The sequence below is a fragment of the Rhizophagus irregularis genome, chromosome 8 (assembly GCF_026210795.1).
Source record: "Rhizophagus irregularis chromosome 8, complete sequence".
NCBI lineage: Eukaryota > Fungi > Glomeromycota > Glomeromycetes > Glomerales > Glomeraceae > Rhizophagus > Rhizophagus irregularis.
Window position 1 is genome coordinate 4216719 of NC_089436.1, and position 13970 is coordinate 4230688.

General features: G+C 27.0%; 2 protein-coding genes across 2 annotated transcripts; both read right to left on the reverse strand.

Moving 5' to 3' along the window:
- Positions 1–3042: 3042 nt before the first annotated feature.
- On the reverse strand, positions 3043–4722 carry OCT59_028809 (uncharacterized protein; the record flags this gene model as incomplete). The annotated part of the gene is made up of 1 exon (XM_066147573.1): positions 3043–4722. The coding sequence occupies one exon, from the start codon at positions 4720–4722 to the stop codon at positions 3043–3045; it is 1680 nt and encodes a 559-aa protein (XP_065994270.1).
- Positions 4723–8292: 3570 nt separating this feature from the next.
- On the reverse strand, positions 8293–9768 carry OCT59_028810 (uncharacterized protein; the record flags this gene model as incomplete). The annotated part of the gene is made up of 4 exons (XM_066147574.1): positions 8293–9083; positions 9160–9296; positions 9368–9524; positions 9663–9768. 4 exons carry the CDS (start codon positions 9766–9768, stop codon positions 8293–8295), a joined length of 1191 nt encoding a protein of 396 aa, XP_065994271.1.
- Between the last annotated feature and the right edge of the window lie 4202 nt (positions 9769–13970).

Below are 13970 nucleotides of genomic sequence, written 5' to 3' on the forward strand. Positions count from 1 at the left end.
TTTTATTTAGTTGCATTTGTTTTACATGAACGACCACCATGACATCTATTTCCACAAAACTACATTTCATGCAATTACATTTACTTGGACAGGTTACAAACGCAGAAATTAAGGCAAATTGTTAAGTTCAGGAAAAGACATTGTACCAAGTGGCTCAATTAATCAATTTTTCCAGGTGAATAATATGAATTAATAATCCCAAATCTTGATATTGATTATTTTCTGTAATTTATATAATTTTACATGGAAGTATAGGACGAACGATCAATTTTGAAATAGAAATTCCCACTGATTCCCCTACTTCATATTCTTTAGACTTTTATTTTCATATTAATTTGATTTGCCATTTGGTTGGTATAAATTTGAAGGTCCCGGCGTACAGCCTCTTAAAATTTCATGTCCTGTTAATGTAGCTTCAAGACCTTTGATGATGAGGCTGCATTTGTAATATTTTCAAGGATCGGATGGTAGGTTTTTAGGGTTGATTCGTCCAAATGTATTTAATTTATCGTTTCAATAGTTTCAATAATATTAATACTCATATTATCATCATTTGACCGCTATTCAATATATTATCTGCAATTGGATTTATATCTAAGCGCAACAGCGTAGATGTAGATGATGATGATGAAGCTGTAGTAGGTTTTGCTGAAGTGACTGATGGTAGTGGAGTAAGATGCTAGTGTTGGAGAAAAAGTTGTGCCTACTGGTAATAGGAAAGTAGAGTTTAAAATTATTGAAAAAACGTAAGTTAATTTTTATTTTATTTTTCTTTTTAACTTTCTGTATTTTTCATTATTTCTAGTTTTTTAATTTTTACACTGTTTAATTAAATTTTTTACTTTTAAAAAAATATTTCAATTATTGTTATTTTTTTTTCTTAATTTCACATTTTTTAATTAATTTTGTATTTTAATTAAATTGTTTTTTTAGATTTTATATTATTAATTTTTTAATTTTTATATTTTTGGGGTATCAAATTTTTTTCAAAGAATAATAAAAATTATTAATGTCGTGAATGTTCACCAATCATAGCATCATCCAAGTTTTCAGTTAAAATATTTTAAAAAATCTTTGACATCAATTGCTTCAAGTATTGTTTCTTCATCATAAATATCTTCGTTAAACAATTCTTCAACCTCCACGAGTCTTACCACTAGATACAGGCTCATGAGAAGTTTTTTTGTTAGAACGGCAATATGAAGAATGATTAACTACCGAACGAAGCCCAACAGATCAATTGTTTCCTCTCGCCATTTTCCTGATTTTTGTTTCAATATTCAATTTGCTCTTCCTACAAGACCTTGGCTTTGAGGATGACATGGACGGCCATTAATTATTTTTACTGTTAGCCATCATTTTTAGGTTTTCCACCTACAATTCTTCAATCAGATAATGGAAAAAAGTTTATTGCTACAATAATAAAAAAGGTTAAATAAATAAGCAGCCACCTGATGTTAAAGCTTTTACCCGGGAAAAACGTGTAAAATGTATGATAAATCGATTAAATCCATCTGTTAATACAAAACAAACATTTATTTTAATGAAAATGAATATTAATTTTTAAAAATATACTAGAACGCACTTTTCGCAATAATTGGCGAATAGCACAATTATTACAATTATTAACAAAATTTTCAACTAAATCTTGCTTTATCCAACTCCATCTTTCTTTAATTGATTTCAAAATCTGCTTTACCCTCCATGCTGTTGCTGCATGTGTTTGGCATAACACTTCATCATACATATTTTCGACCACAAGAACTGGTTTGTTATCTGCTTTGACTAATACTCTAAATTTCTCCAGGAACAACTAAGTTCTTCAGGATGAAATATTTTATTGCCAAACATTGGATATTTTTTTCATAAGTAAGGATATTTTGGGATTTGATAAAACCAGTTTGAAACGTTATTTATTAAGGTTTCACTAATAAAAGTATACTCCATGAGCCTATGTTAAAAAGCCACTGTAGAATATATGGGAGGGTTGAATGATAACTAACGCAACATTATTTGTCAATCGATAAGTGGCGCGAATCAACACTTGAGGCACAACATATATGAAGAATACATTATGAAAGAAAAGAATATTTAGCCATTCTTTTCGAAGTGGTGTTTATTATCGATTGTTATTTAATTTTGAAAAGATGAATTTTTTATTGAAAATTTTTTTTCTTTTTATATAATCGACAACATATGAAATGTTTTGCTTGGCCGTCTGAAAAAATTCATTTCTTATTATAAAAAAAAAGTTTTATATATACTTTATAATGTTAAACAATTAAATATTTCATACCAGCAATAATTTATTTTTTTTATAATATTATAATCGTTTCTAATTGTGTCCACAAATTTTATATAAGATAGTCTATATAAAATATATTTTATGTATCTTGATTTAGCGTAAGTGTTGAAGTATTTTAAATAAATAAATATATATATATATAATGGTATACATACAAGTTAATTATTCTTTTTTCCTGCCATTACTATTAAATTTATACACTATCAATATCTTGATTTCTCTATGATTGATGTCAAAATAAAATTTATTGAAATTTAAATTTTCTTAAAAGAACTATTTAAAATTATGGTTTAAAAAAATAAATATAATTTTTTTAACATTTATCTCTAACTTATTTCTTTTGTAATAAAAAAATGAAATGAAACAAATTGTAAACTTTTTTATGAATATAAACCAATAAATTACCTATTATTTAAAAATGGGAAATGATACTATAAATCATAACTAATTATGTTTAAAGAATATCTTTTAATTCAAGCTGAAAAATATTTAAAAGCTTCTGGAACATTATTTTTCTAATAAAATATATTATTTCTTATATTTTTTCTTAAATAATAGAAATATTATTGAAATTTAATAAAAACCAACTATTTAGAAAGAAAAAAACTTTAATTGTAATATTATTGATTCTAATTTACTAAAAAAAATAACAAGACATATTCTTGAATTCATACAAGGAAACAAATAGAAATATATATATATATAAAGGATAAAAGTTAAAGAGATTAATAGTATAATTATTCGAACTCTATTTCTTCTTCCTTTATATATACTACTTTACTTTTAAATCTAATGATACCCAAATTTTCATATTTTTCTATTATTTCCATATTTTGATGATAAATAAAATCACAACAATCCTCATAATTTTTATAATCAATATACTCATAATTCTCATAATCCTCATCATTCTTCTCATGTTTACAATTATTTATTATATCATAAACAATATTCTTATAATATTCATTATTATATACTTCATAATACTCATCAATAGCTTCATTACTAATCATTATTAATGTAAGTAATTTTACTGATTTTCTATTCTTCCAGCTTATAAAAAATGATTCCAAATTTTTTGGATGTATAAAGTCTAATTTTGAATTGTATAATGTCAATTCACAAAAATCTTTTGGTGAATAATTTGCAACAATTTCAAGTATTGTTTCACTCATACATTTTGCTTCACATAGAATTTTAATGAATTTTAAATATTGACAACTAATAAATATTGATTTCAGCATATCTATTTCATCATCATTAATTCTTATAATAAGTTTGTTAAGGTTTAGACAAAAATTTGCAATAGACAAGTTCAAATCATTATTTAAATCACTCTTTAGAATAGGTTTTGATATCCCTTCACTTATGTAAAGCTTATTAAGATTTTTTCCATTGATTTCTAAAAATTTCATTAAATATTCAGGTTTTGGACATTGATAAGGAATTTTTAAAATTTTTAATTTAGGAAAATTAACATATTGTAGTTTTTCAAAATCTTTAACATTAATATATGGTCTAAAATCAGATGAGAAGAAAGAAAATATAACTTCTTGTAAATTTTTAAATAATTCTATAAATGAAAATGGTATATCAACATAATCACTATTACAATAAAGATGTAATTTTGTTAATATATTCATTATGTTGGAGTGTTTTGTTAAAGTAGGTATAATATTTACCCAACCAGTATAATTACAAACTCTTAAAGTTAAGCTTTTCAAATTATTTTGTAAAAAAATTAATTTTTTTAACTCATTTGAAGCATTATTGTTATCATTAAATAATATGGAAATCGATTGTATGTTATGACATGTTTGAGATAACTGATGACAAAAATCAGAAGGGAGATTTGAATCGCAGTATAATTTTGAAAGATTTCTCATTCCAGGAAAACAAGGGAAAGAAAGGTTATTAAAGTTATTTACTTGGTTATAATAAGTAAATACTTTCAAAGAAGATTGATTTACAAACATTTTGACAATTTCATTTATGACTAAATAATTTAATGAAACATGTAGTGAATATTGTATAGATAGTATTTTAAGGGAATCATACACTATACTCTTAATCCCAGGAATTGAAAGGACTTTGCAAAATGTTGCATAATTAAAAAATGGTGACTTTAAAGAAGTTGTTGGAATAAAAATTTCATTTTTATATAAATGTTCTTTTGATTCATTGGGAAGACAGGCAATTAATGTATTGAAAAATGATAATCTTACACTCGATGATTTTGAAGTATGATAAATATTGTCAACAATGTTGTTAATATCCCTCCACAAAATTCTGACAAAAATTTCGCACAAAAGATGATTAGCTAACAAACATGAATGTATAGTAGGTATATCTTTTTCTAAATATTCAGAGATTTCATATAAACAGTCAATTGGAAGTGTTGTAAATTGACGTGCCATTTTTTATTAATGAAAGCTATTCGTGTTTAAATTTTCATTGACCAACTCATTGTGTGAATAAACTATATACGCTTTTACGCCATTATGATGTCATTTTCTAGCAAAATAATCCGATTGGTAAGTGGTAACGCAATGCATCGTATGACATTTCCAAAGTTTTTTTCGATGTTGATCAATTGACATGTGATTTGTAATTCTGGCCTAAATTTATCTCTGGGCAGCTTTTAAGCTTCGTACTTTGCTTAATTAGTACTAAACTATACAAGGAATAATGTTGGGCAAATATTTAAATTTCGGCCAAATTAATGTCAGATGCTTATCGAAAATGCGATTGGGTATTGCTATGTGATAAGAACTTACGCTTTTTTAAACTCACAATTTAATTTTTATAAATGAAAATTACTATATTTTTAATGATCTCTAATACTTTTTTCAACTTCAAAAATATTATTTTATTATATATAGAAATACAGTACATTTATTGATTTGGAAAGAAACAAAAATTTATTCATGAAATAAAATTACATGAATTATTTTATTTACTCAATCTAAATTAAGATATAAAGTATTTTAGTATTGTACGACATATTTTCATTTAAAGTATTCATTATCAAGTTATAATATAAATGAATTTAATTGTTACAAATTTTTTGATTAGTCACGCGATTTCCAAAATTTAAAATTCGATTAAGAACAGATCGTATAATTATTAAACATTATATAGTATTTGTTCAAGACTAACTTCATACATATTTATTTTTTAAAATCATCTGTCACTGTTTATAATTTTACTATTATTTCATTTATTTTATTTTATTTTATTTTTTTAAATAAATTAAATATTCAAATTATAAAGTTTACTATAAGATCGAAATTATTTTAATAACAAATAATTCTTACAAATCCCACTTAAAAACATCTCTCATAAATCACTTTAATTTGCAAAATGTAACTGGAGACTACAAAATGCTAATTTGTAAAGTAATAAGTAGGCTAATTACTTGTAGCAATATTTATAAAAGCTGTGCAAGTAAGCCTAGTATAACAACTGTCCGGAATGACACAAACTCACATGACTATTATTTTCACCATTTTATTTTAATAATTTGACTAAGTAGAGATTAAAAGCTCACTGGCATCAATTAAACCATGAAGGTTAAATACGCTGGGGAAGTAATTGTTAATGTGCAATTATTTTAACCGTTTAACAATTTATTTCAAGGGATGTAACTAGTATTAGTATAATACATTAATGAATGAAAAATATTAAAACTACAAAGCAAAGAGGAGAAGTATCATTCAATTAACTATAACAAATTACCCCTAGTAAAAAAATAATAAGTGCAGTAGTACTGCAAATTTAAAATGATAGTTAATGAGATGAGGAAAAATTAGACTATTTTCAACATGATTCATGACTTTTTAATGAACAATTTAGCTATTCCTTGTTCTGTATTTACTGTTATTTCATTCGTTGGATCAACTGAAACAAGAAATTAGTATATATTAACTAAGGCAAAATGCCAAAATATATAATAAAATACTCAGTTTTTATTACAACTTACTTTATAGGTAAGAGAATCTTCAAATCAAATCCTGGGGACTTATTGTAATCAATTCTGATTGTTAATTGTTTCTTTGAAATGATACAACTACAGAATTATTAAAGTATACTTGCCTAGTTGTGGAGAGTGAAGAGTAAAAAAATTATTGAAAAGTATCCAGAGTATTCATGCAAATGCACTTAAAACAAAAAGAAATTGAGATTACAATTGCTATATTTATAGTAATAAGCATCATTAAACTTTATATACATACAATATATATAAATAAATGATTATATAATAAATTAAATAAATATTAAAAAATAAATTAAGTAAATAAATATATAAAATAAATTTTCAAGGATTCCTTGATGAAATTTACTGTACTGTACTATATGAACTTCTGTTAAAATACCGTACAGTACAGTTTAGCTGACTACTCTGAGGGTAACAATTTTATAACAAAATTTATCATGAACTAATAAGCTTAGAGGTAAAATTTATTATAATATTTTTGCAAATTTTGCAATAAATCTATACGGGAAGAGGATTTATGGTAGAACATTCAGCTTACAATTGATTATCGCATATAAATTAATTGTATGAGGATTCTATAAATTTTTTTAATCAAGGATCTGCTGAGGCTTATTAATTATGGAGAATAAAGGATTCTTTGTGGACGGTGGACCCGACCATTAAAGTATTACTGATGGCGATCAGAATTATCCGGCCACTTTTCAAGTTGGAAAAACTTCTATATATATAATACAGCAATAATAAAAATTTAAGTTAAACAAATTCATTATGTCTTTGTTTATTAATTTAGGTAAATTTTTAATAATAAATTCTATCTCCATTTGAAAAATAACTCTCCAATTCGATGAGATATGCTATTTATATATTTTTTATAATATTCTGGAGGAATACCTTTCAATGCATAGAAAATAACCATCATTGATTAATACACTCATTACACGTTTTGGACATATGTAATGACAATTCTGGGATTCCTGGCTTATGAGTTACGAGTAAAAATGTCATTATATACGGTAGCTTATATTTGTCTTATTAACTTAGCCTGTTATTTATGTGATTCACGTGATTTATCATAAATATATGATTATTATCTAATTATTCTATTATTAAGTGATAATACAATGCAATATAGCGTGGTGGACCATACAAAAATAAATTACAAAAAATCGTGCATACCCCGTGATATATGAGTTTACGATTATTTTATCACCCTGTGGCTGTGGTGCATCTCCTCTCCGTAAAAAAAGTTGATCCCGTTTTTTATATTCCAACTTTTTTCCATAAAAGGCTCATATTTCCGGAATTAATAACCTTATATCACGGAATCAAAATATCATCATTTTCCGTGAATGGATCCGTGAAAGGTACTTATCTGTATCCGTTTAACATGTGATAAATTATATCAGATGTACGGGTGAATCGCTTAAGAAAATAAATAGTTATAATAGTTTATATTATAATAAAATAAACATAGAATCGCAGTTACCACGTTCTGTAAAACTCCGTAAAAGTGAGCATTATTTTTACCAATCCAGTAAATAATTTATTACGCTCTATGCGGAAAGAAGAAAAACTTTGCCAGAAAACTTCAAATCTGTAAAAGGGTAGAAGCTTCCATGTTATATATTTTGTATTTTTAAATAAAGATATATTTTATATCATGATGAGTCAAAGAGTCGTATTAAACTCTCTAGATAGTGTTATAAAATGCGCACTATATTGACTTAAAAAATAAAAATAAAAATGGGAAATTTTAATTATTGACATTTACAGTCGTATATTACATAAGATTACATACCAATTGGCTTGCGTGTTATTAAGTACATTCTGTACATTCTGTACATTCGCACTTTGTAACATATCTAAAACGTCGTTACCAATTATCTTGTGTTATGTACAATATATCTAACATCATAAACTTTACTACAATCTAACAACAAAATATATTCATTTTTTTTTCTTTTGATCTCATGTGCACTAATCGGATTTTTTACTCCATTTTTACATCGAATAAATTATAAGCATAAGTATTATAATTTGTATTTAATTGAAGAGAATTAAGGCGACGAGATGATGAAGGCTGTGATATATTTTGATGATTTAAATTAAAATCGTAACGAGATGATGAAGGCTGTGATATGTTTTGATGATTCAAATTAAAATCACGAGATGATAAAGCGTGTGAAATAGTTTGTTGATTTGAAGTAAATTCATATGTCATATTATCAACAAACTCTTTCAATGTGCTAAAGACTTTTGTATTAAATCTGACTTCGCTATGCTTATCCCAAACATGTTTCCTCATGGCTATAAGACGATTTTGGTATTGGTAAATTGGTAACTTGGGTAACTTGGCAATCATATAAGCTAAAAAGACAAATTCTACCGTAGAAAATTTATGACCATAACGGAATAATTCAGCATCAACATTGATCATCTCTTCTATAATTGTATAAACATGTTTAGTTAATGCCTTGAAACCTTCAGAAACTTCACGATCTCTTTTTAAATATTTAGTAATTGTGATGGGAGTGGCATTAAATCTTTCTGGTTCAGTTTCAATCATGTGTAAAGATTGTGAAATAATTTGAAAAGGTCGAGAACGCTTATTATCCAATATTAAAGAAAGGGTTGTTGAATATTGATTGTGGATTGCATGAGCAAAATCAGCTATTGGGCTGCTAATAGCCTGAAGTCTTTCTGCGGGAGTTAATGCAATTCCCAATTGTACACGACTGAATATTTCTTGTTCTTGTTGCAGAGTAAGATCGTAGTATTCAACTAAATATTAAAAAAGATCATTAGGAAAAATGATAAGCCCGCTATCATCAGAAAATTTTTTTTATCGACAACTTACCACAAATAAATTCTGAACATTCAAATAATTCACGTTCAGAATCTGTTAATGAATCTTTATCATTAGGACCTTTATAAAAACGCTTGTTTGCATAACCACTTGAAGGATTAATATGAGGTATCTCGTTATTTATAAACCTATAATGATTTGATTAATAATGTATTTGTCATAAGAGTGAAATATTGTAAAAAAAATATATTATACTTACTTTCTGATTGATGTGAGACGTTGTTTACCATCAATACAAACACGCACCCATCTTTTATCATCCAACTTTTTACAAGAGAAAATTACAGGTGGGATATAAAAGTTGTTAAGCATAGAGTCAATCAAGTGTGACTGCTTGGTATTTGTCCATACTACATCTATTATAAAGTAAGTAGAGGTTAAACATATATATATTGTTTTTACATGCACATGCATGCATTTTTCTTTTTTTTTTTTGGTAGAAATAATAATAAAAAGAAGAGAAATTATATAATATTATTTTAAAGCATAAGTACCTCTTTGAAATTCAGGATCCAAGTCGATCAAGCCCTTTTGTAACCAGTTATACAACTTATATATGGTATGGGAAACATTTCTTGGTTTTGTGAGTGCTTCATCCATAGTTTCGATAGGTTAGATAGGTTTGAGTATTTTAATAATTTTTAGAAAAATGTTTATGAGAAAATAGCAATAGCAATTTTTTTCCAACTTTTTATTATTTATATTTGTTTTTTGAAATGGCCATTATTTATACTTTTTCTGAAAGTCTATAATCTTCGATTGATTGATTTACACAATATTAGTCAAATGTTAATTTTTTAAGGAAAAATATTTATCATCAATTAGTCATACTTATGGTCATATATAAATTTCTTTCAAGGAATTAAAAAAAAGTATAAGTTGATGAATGGTCTGAGTATGTAATAATTTTCATTTACATCAATCATATAAAGTATTAGTCATAATAATAGTCAAATTTCAAAATATTAGTCATATTAAGTTTCATAATAATAAATTGCTGGAAATATTTTATTGGTTACTTCAGTGTTACTTCATATCATACTCATATTCGATGTAATGACACAAGTTACACAAAAAAAGTTACTTTTCTGGCTTATTTATTTTTAATTATAACGAAAAACTATCAGTATGTCAGACTCTTTATGACACAAATGAGCTTACAGACCTCACCTTTTTTCGTAATCTAAAATTATTGAGTCAGCAACATTTTTTTGAAGTTGTAATAGGATAAATATTTTCTTTTAACTTCAAAAATTAAAGAGTATTTTGATTATAGAATCTGTACGATAAAAGAGTGGAAGAAGTGAAAGAATCATTTGAAGAACATGATGAAGTTTTAGGTATTTATTAAAATCATTATAGAACTTTCACAAAATCATTATAGTACGTTCACAAAATCTTAAATAGATCAAAACTCATCTATTAAATTTTTAGCACATTTAGAATATGTGAAAAGTGAAGTTTATAAAAATGAAACCAAATTCACATCAGTTAATGCTACTGGAAGGATATCAATTAGTAAGACTATTAGTGCTTTCTTGATTAGTTAAAGCAAAAGTCACAAGATTTTTTCAGCATTTTAGAGGGACCAGTGGACATAATTTTTTCACTGAAGAACCAAATATTGGAAATATGTCTAGGTTCGCGCCAACAATCATTAGAAGATCAGGAAGGAGAGTGCATTTTTTTACTTGCAACCTGCTAAATACGAGAACAATAAAAATCCCAAGATGAATTACCATCTCTGAAATTTTTATCTGAGTGAAATGCACAAGAACAAAACTCTAAATAATTTTTATGAATTTCACAAAAATTCCATAGAAATCCACAAGAATTTCATGTAATATAGCAAAAAAAAAATTTTGCCATTCACGCGGCAATTATTATATTTTAACAAAGTACTTTAAAAATAAGTTACACAATATAAATAAATGAAATTTTAAATTTTGGACTTTGTTGTGTATAGATGACCACCACCATATTTAATTTTAAAATTGCTATAGATAAAGAAATCAAGAAGCATGTAAAGAAAAAATAAGGAACGCGCAGTGACATGGAATACGAAGAGAATGAAGACGGTTTCAGAGAAGTTAAAAAAGAAAGAAGACCTTAGGCCGGGAAGCCTGAAAGCAGGATGGGCCGAAAAAAGAAAAAGGGTCAAAACAACAAGTAGACTAGGTTTGTTAGTATAGAATAATGAGATATACCCATGTATGTAGATAGTTTTAGATAGGTTGGAGTGGGGTTAAAGGTGTTGATCGGGGATGGTAGTTGCCTTGATATGGAGAGAATGAGTAGTTTTAGATTGCTCATTTTCAATGGGTATATTGAAGTTATTCTACTGCTTATGTTTGTACTAGTGCGCAAAATACTAACATTAGCTTTTTTTAATAAATAAATATGCGTTTGTTATTGTAAAAAAAAAAAAAAAAAATTGCTACGGATCGCTGGAAGCAATTGCAATTTCACAACAATTTGTTTTTAATCAAAAATGGAATGCATTACATAAGATTGCAAAAAAAGAATTTGTATGACGATTAAAGTTGCTTGCCGAAACCTAGGGGTTTAGGCAAGATGGCATTTCGCCGAAAAGCGAAATTCTGCCAAAACTATATTAAAGTTATATTAAAAAACTGGCAAAACTTTAGAGAAAGGTAAAACTGCCAAAACTTATTATAAATGCCGAAACTGCTGAAACTCTGCCAAAACTATAATAAATCTATAGTAAAATTTTGACGAAACTAATCATAGGATTTTGAAAAAGTTTAGACAAGCAACCTTAATGACGATCACCAATTTTAGCCAAATTAAAAAATCACGTTGTAACTAAGGATGGCAACGGTCGGTCATGGTCGGTCATCGGTCAGTTATAACTGGTCAAGAACCTTTGACTGACTGACCGACCATTTGACCGACCGTTTGACCGACTGGTTAACCGATCCTGAAAATGTTTGTGAAATGTAATTTAATTGAAATACTTAATAAAAAATGTTTTTGCAACGTTTTCTATTAAAATAATTAAAAAAACGTTTGCGAAACATTTTTTTTTATTAAATTACATTTCGCAAACGTTTTCAGGATTGGTTAAACAGTCGGTCAAATGGTTGGTTAACCGGTCGGTCAGACCAGTCGGTCAAATGGTTGGTCAGAGGTCTTTGACCGACCGATATCGGTCATGGTCATAACCGGTCATAACCGGTTAATGACCGTAACCGTTGCCATCCCTAGTTGTAACCATGGATATCGAACTTAATAGAATAGATGAATAATATATTTGAATAGAAGATTACATAGTAGAAAATCACATGATTGGATAAATAATTAGCTGGAAAGGATAAATATTTAGGAGAAGAAATGATCTACATGATGTAATGTTTATTAAATGATTAATGACGAACCAATAGATCAATAAGGGGTCGATCGATGCGGCTTAGCAACCAGTTTATCAAGTTCGTCAACAGGAATAATTAGGAGGAGTAACTATAAGCCACAAAAGATAGATTATGGGATAATATGAAAAGATAATATAAAAGATAATATGAAAAGATGATACAAAAAGATAGCACAGCTACAAAAGATGGATTATTTCTTTACAATATAATATTTGAAAGATTATGTTATTTTAAAGAAAAGATAGCACAGCCACAAAAGATGGGTTATAAATTATTTCTTTACGATGTAATATTTGAAAGATAGAAAAGATACATAAAATAGCATATTAAAAATAGCATATTAAAAAAGATAGCATATTAGAAATAGCATATTAGAAAGATAGTACATAAAAGATAACATATAACATAAAATATTAGAAAGAAATAAGAAGTAAGAAAAGAAAGAATAAGAAAGTTGGTTTAAATAAGAGCGGAATGGGAAGTGAATTCGACAGTCGCCAGTGAGGATTTTGAATTTTAGGTAATTTAGTTATTTGTGAATTTTACGAAGATCAAAATATAAATAAAGTACTCTTTACCCATTAATTAATGATTATCGACTCTTTTATACTGTTTTCTTATGATGAAAAAGTATGTTAAATAATGGATTCCTTTACCATTTGATATATGAGAAACGCACGAACATAATAGTTTGGTTAGTCAGAATGTACACAATCATATGGGTGAAGGGTTCATAAATGTTTGTAAAAACATTAATTATTAAAAGTTATTTCGAATATACTTATCTGTTATGGTTCGCCTAAGTTTTAATTAATGTTAAATAAGTATTAAAATGATGAAGTAAATATGAATATAAAGAATTAAGGAGACCCAAGTGTAACTCGTATTATTTTGAGAAACCCAAGTGTGGTTTATTGAGAAGCCCAAGTGTGACTTGTATGTTAAGAAAGTCTGAGACCAGTGACTTTAGAGTCCAAGTGTGGCTAATGTATATTGAGAAGTCCGTGTGTGACTTAGAAAATGATGAAAATTAAAAGTTAAAGATTTAAAACTAAACCAAGCAAGAATATTAATATTTCGCTGAGAGCACATAGAGCTCCGAATGGGTCAGGTCAGGTCAGGTTAATTGATAAACCTGACCTGAAATTTTTTTTCAGGTCAGGTCAGGTCAGGTTATATCAGGTTGTCTGTTTGACCTGACCTGACCTGAAACCTGAAAATTTTCAGGGGTCCCTTTCAGTTACTGATGAATTTTCATCAGATGAGATGCATCGATTTTGGCTGAATTCACAAAATATTAAAGATTCACAGATTTCTGGCAAAGAAGGCTTCCCAGGTGAATTTCTTAAGCCGGTATCTCATAATATACTACTTTCAAGTGAAATGTTAAATTTAATGGTCGAATATTAC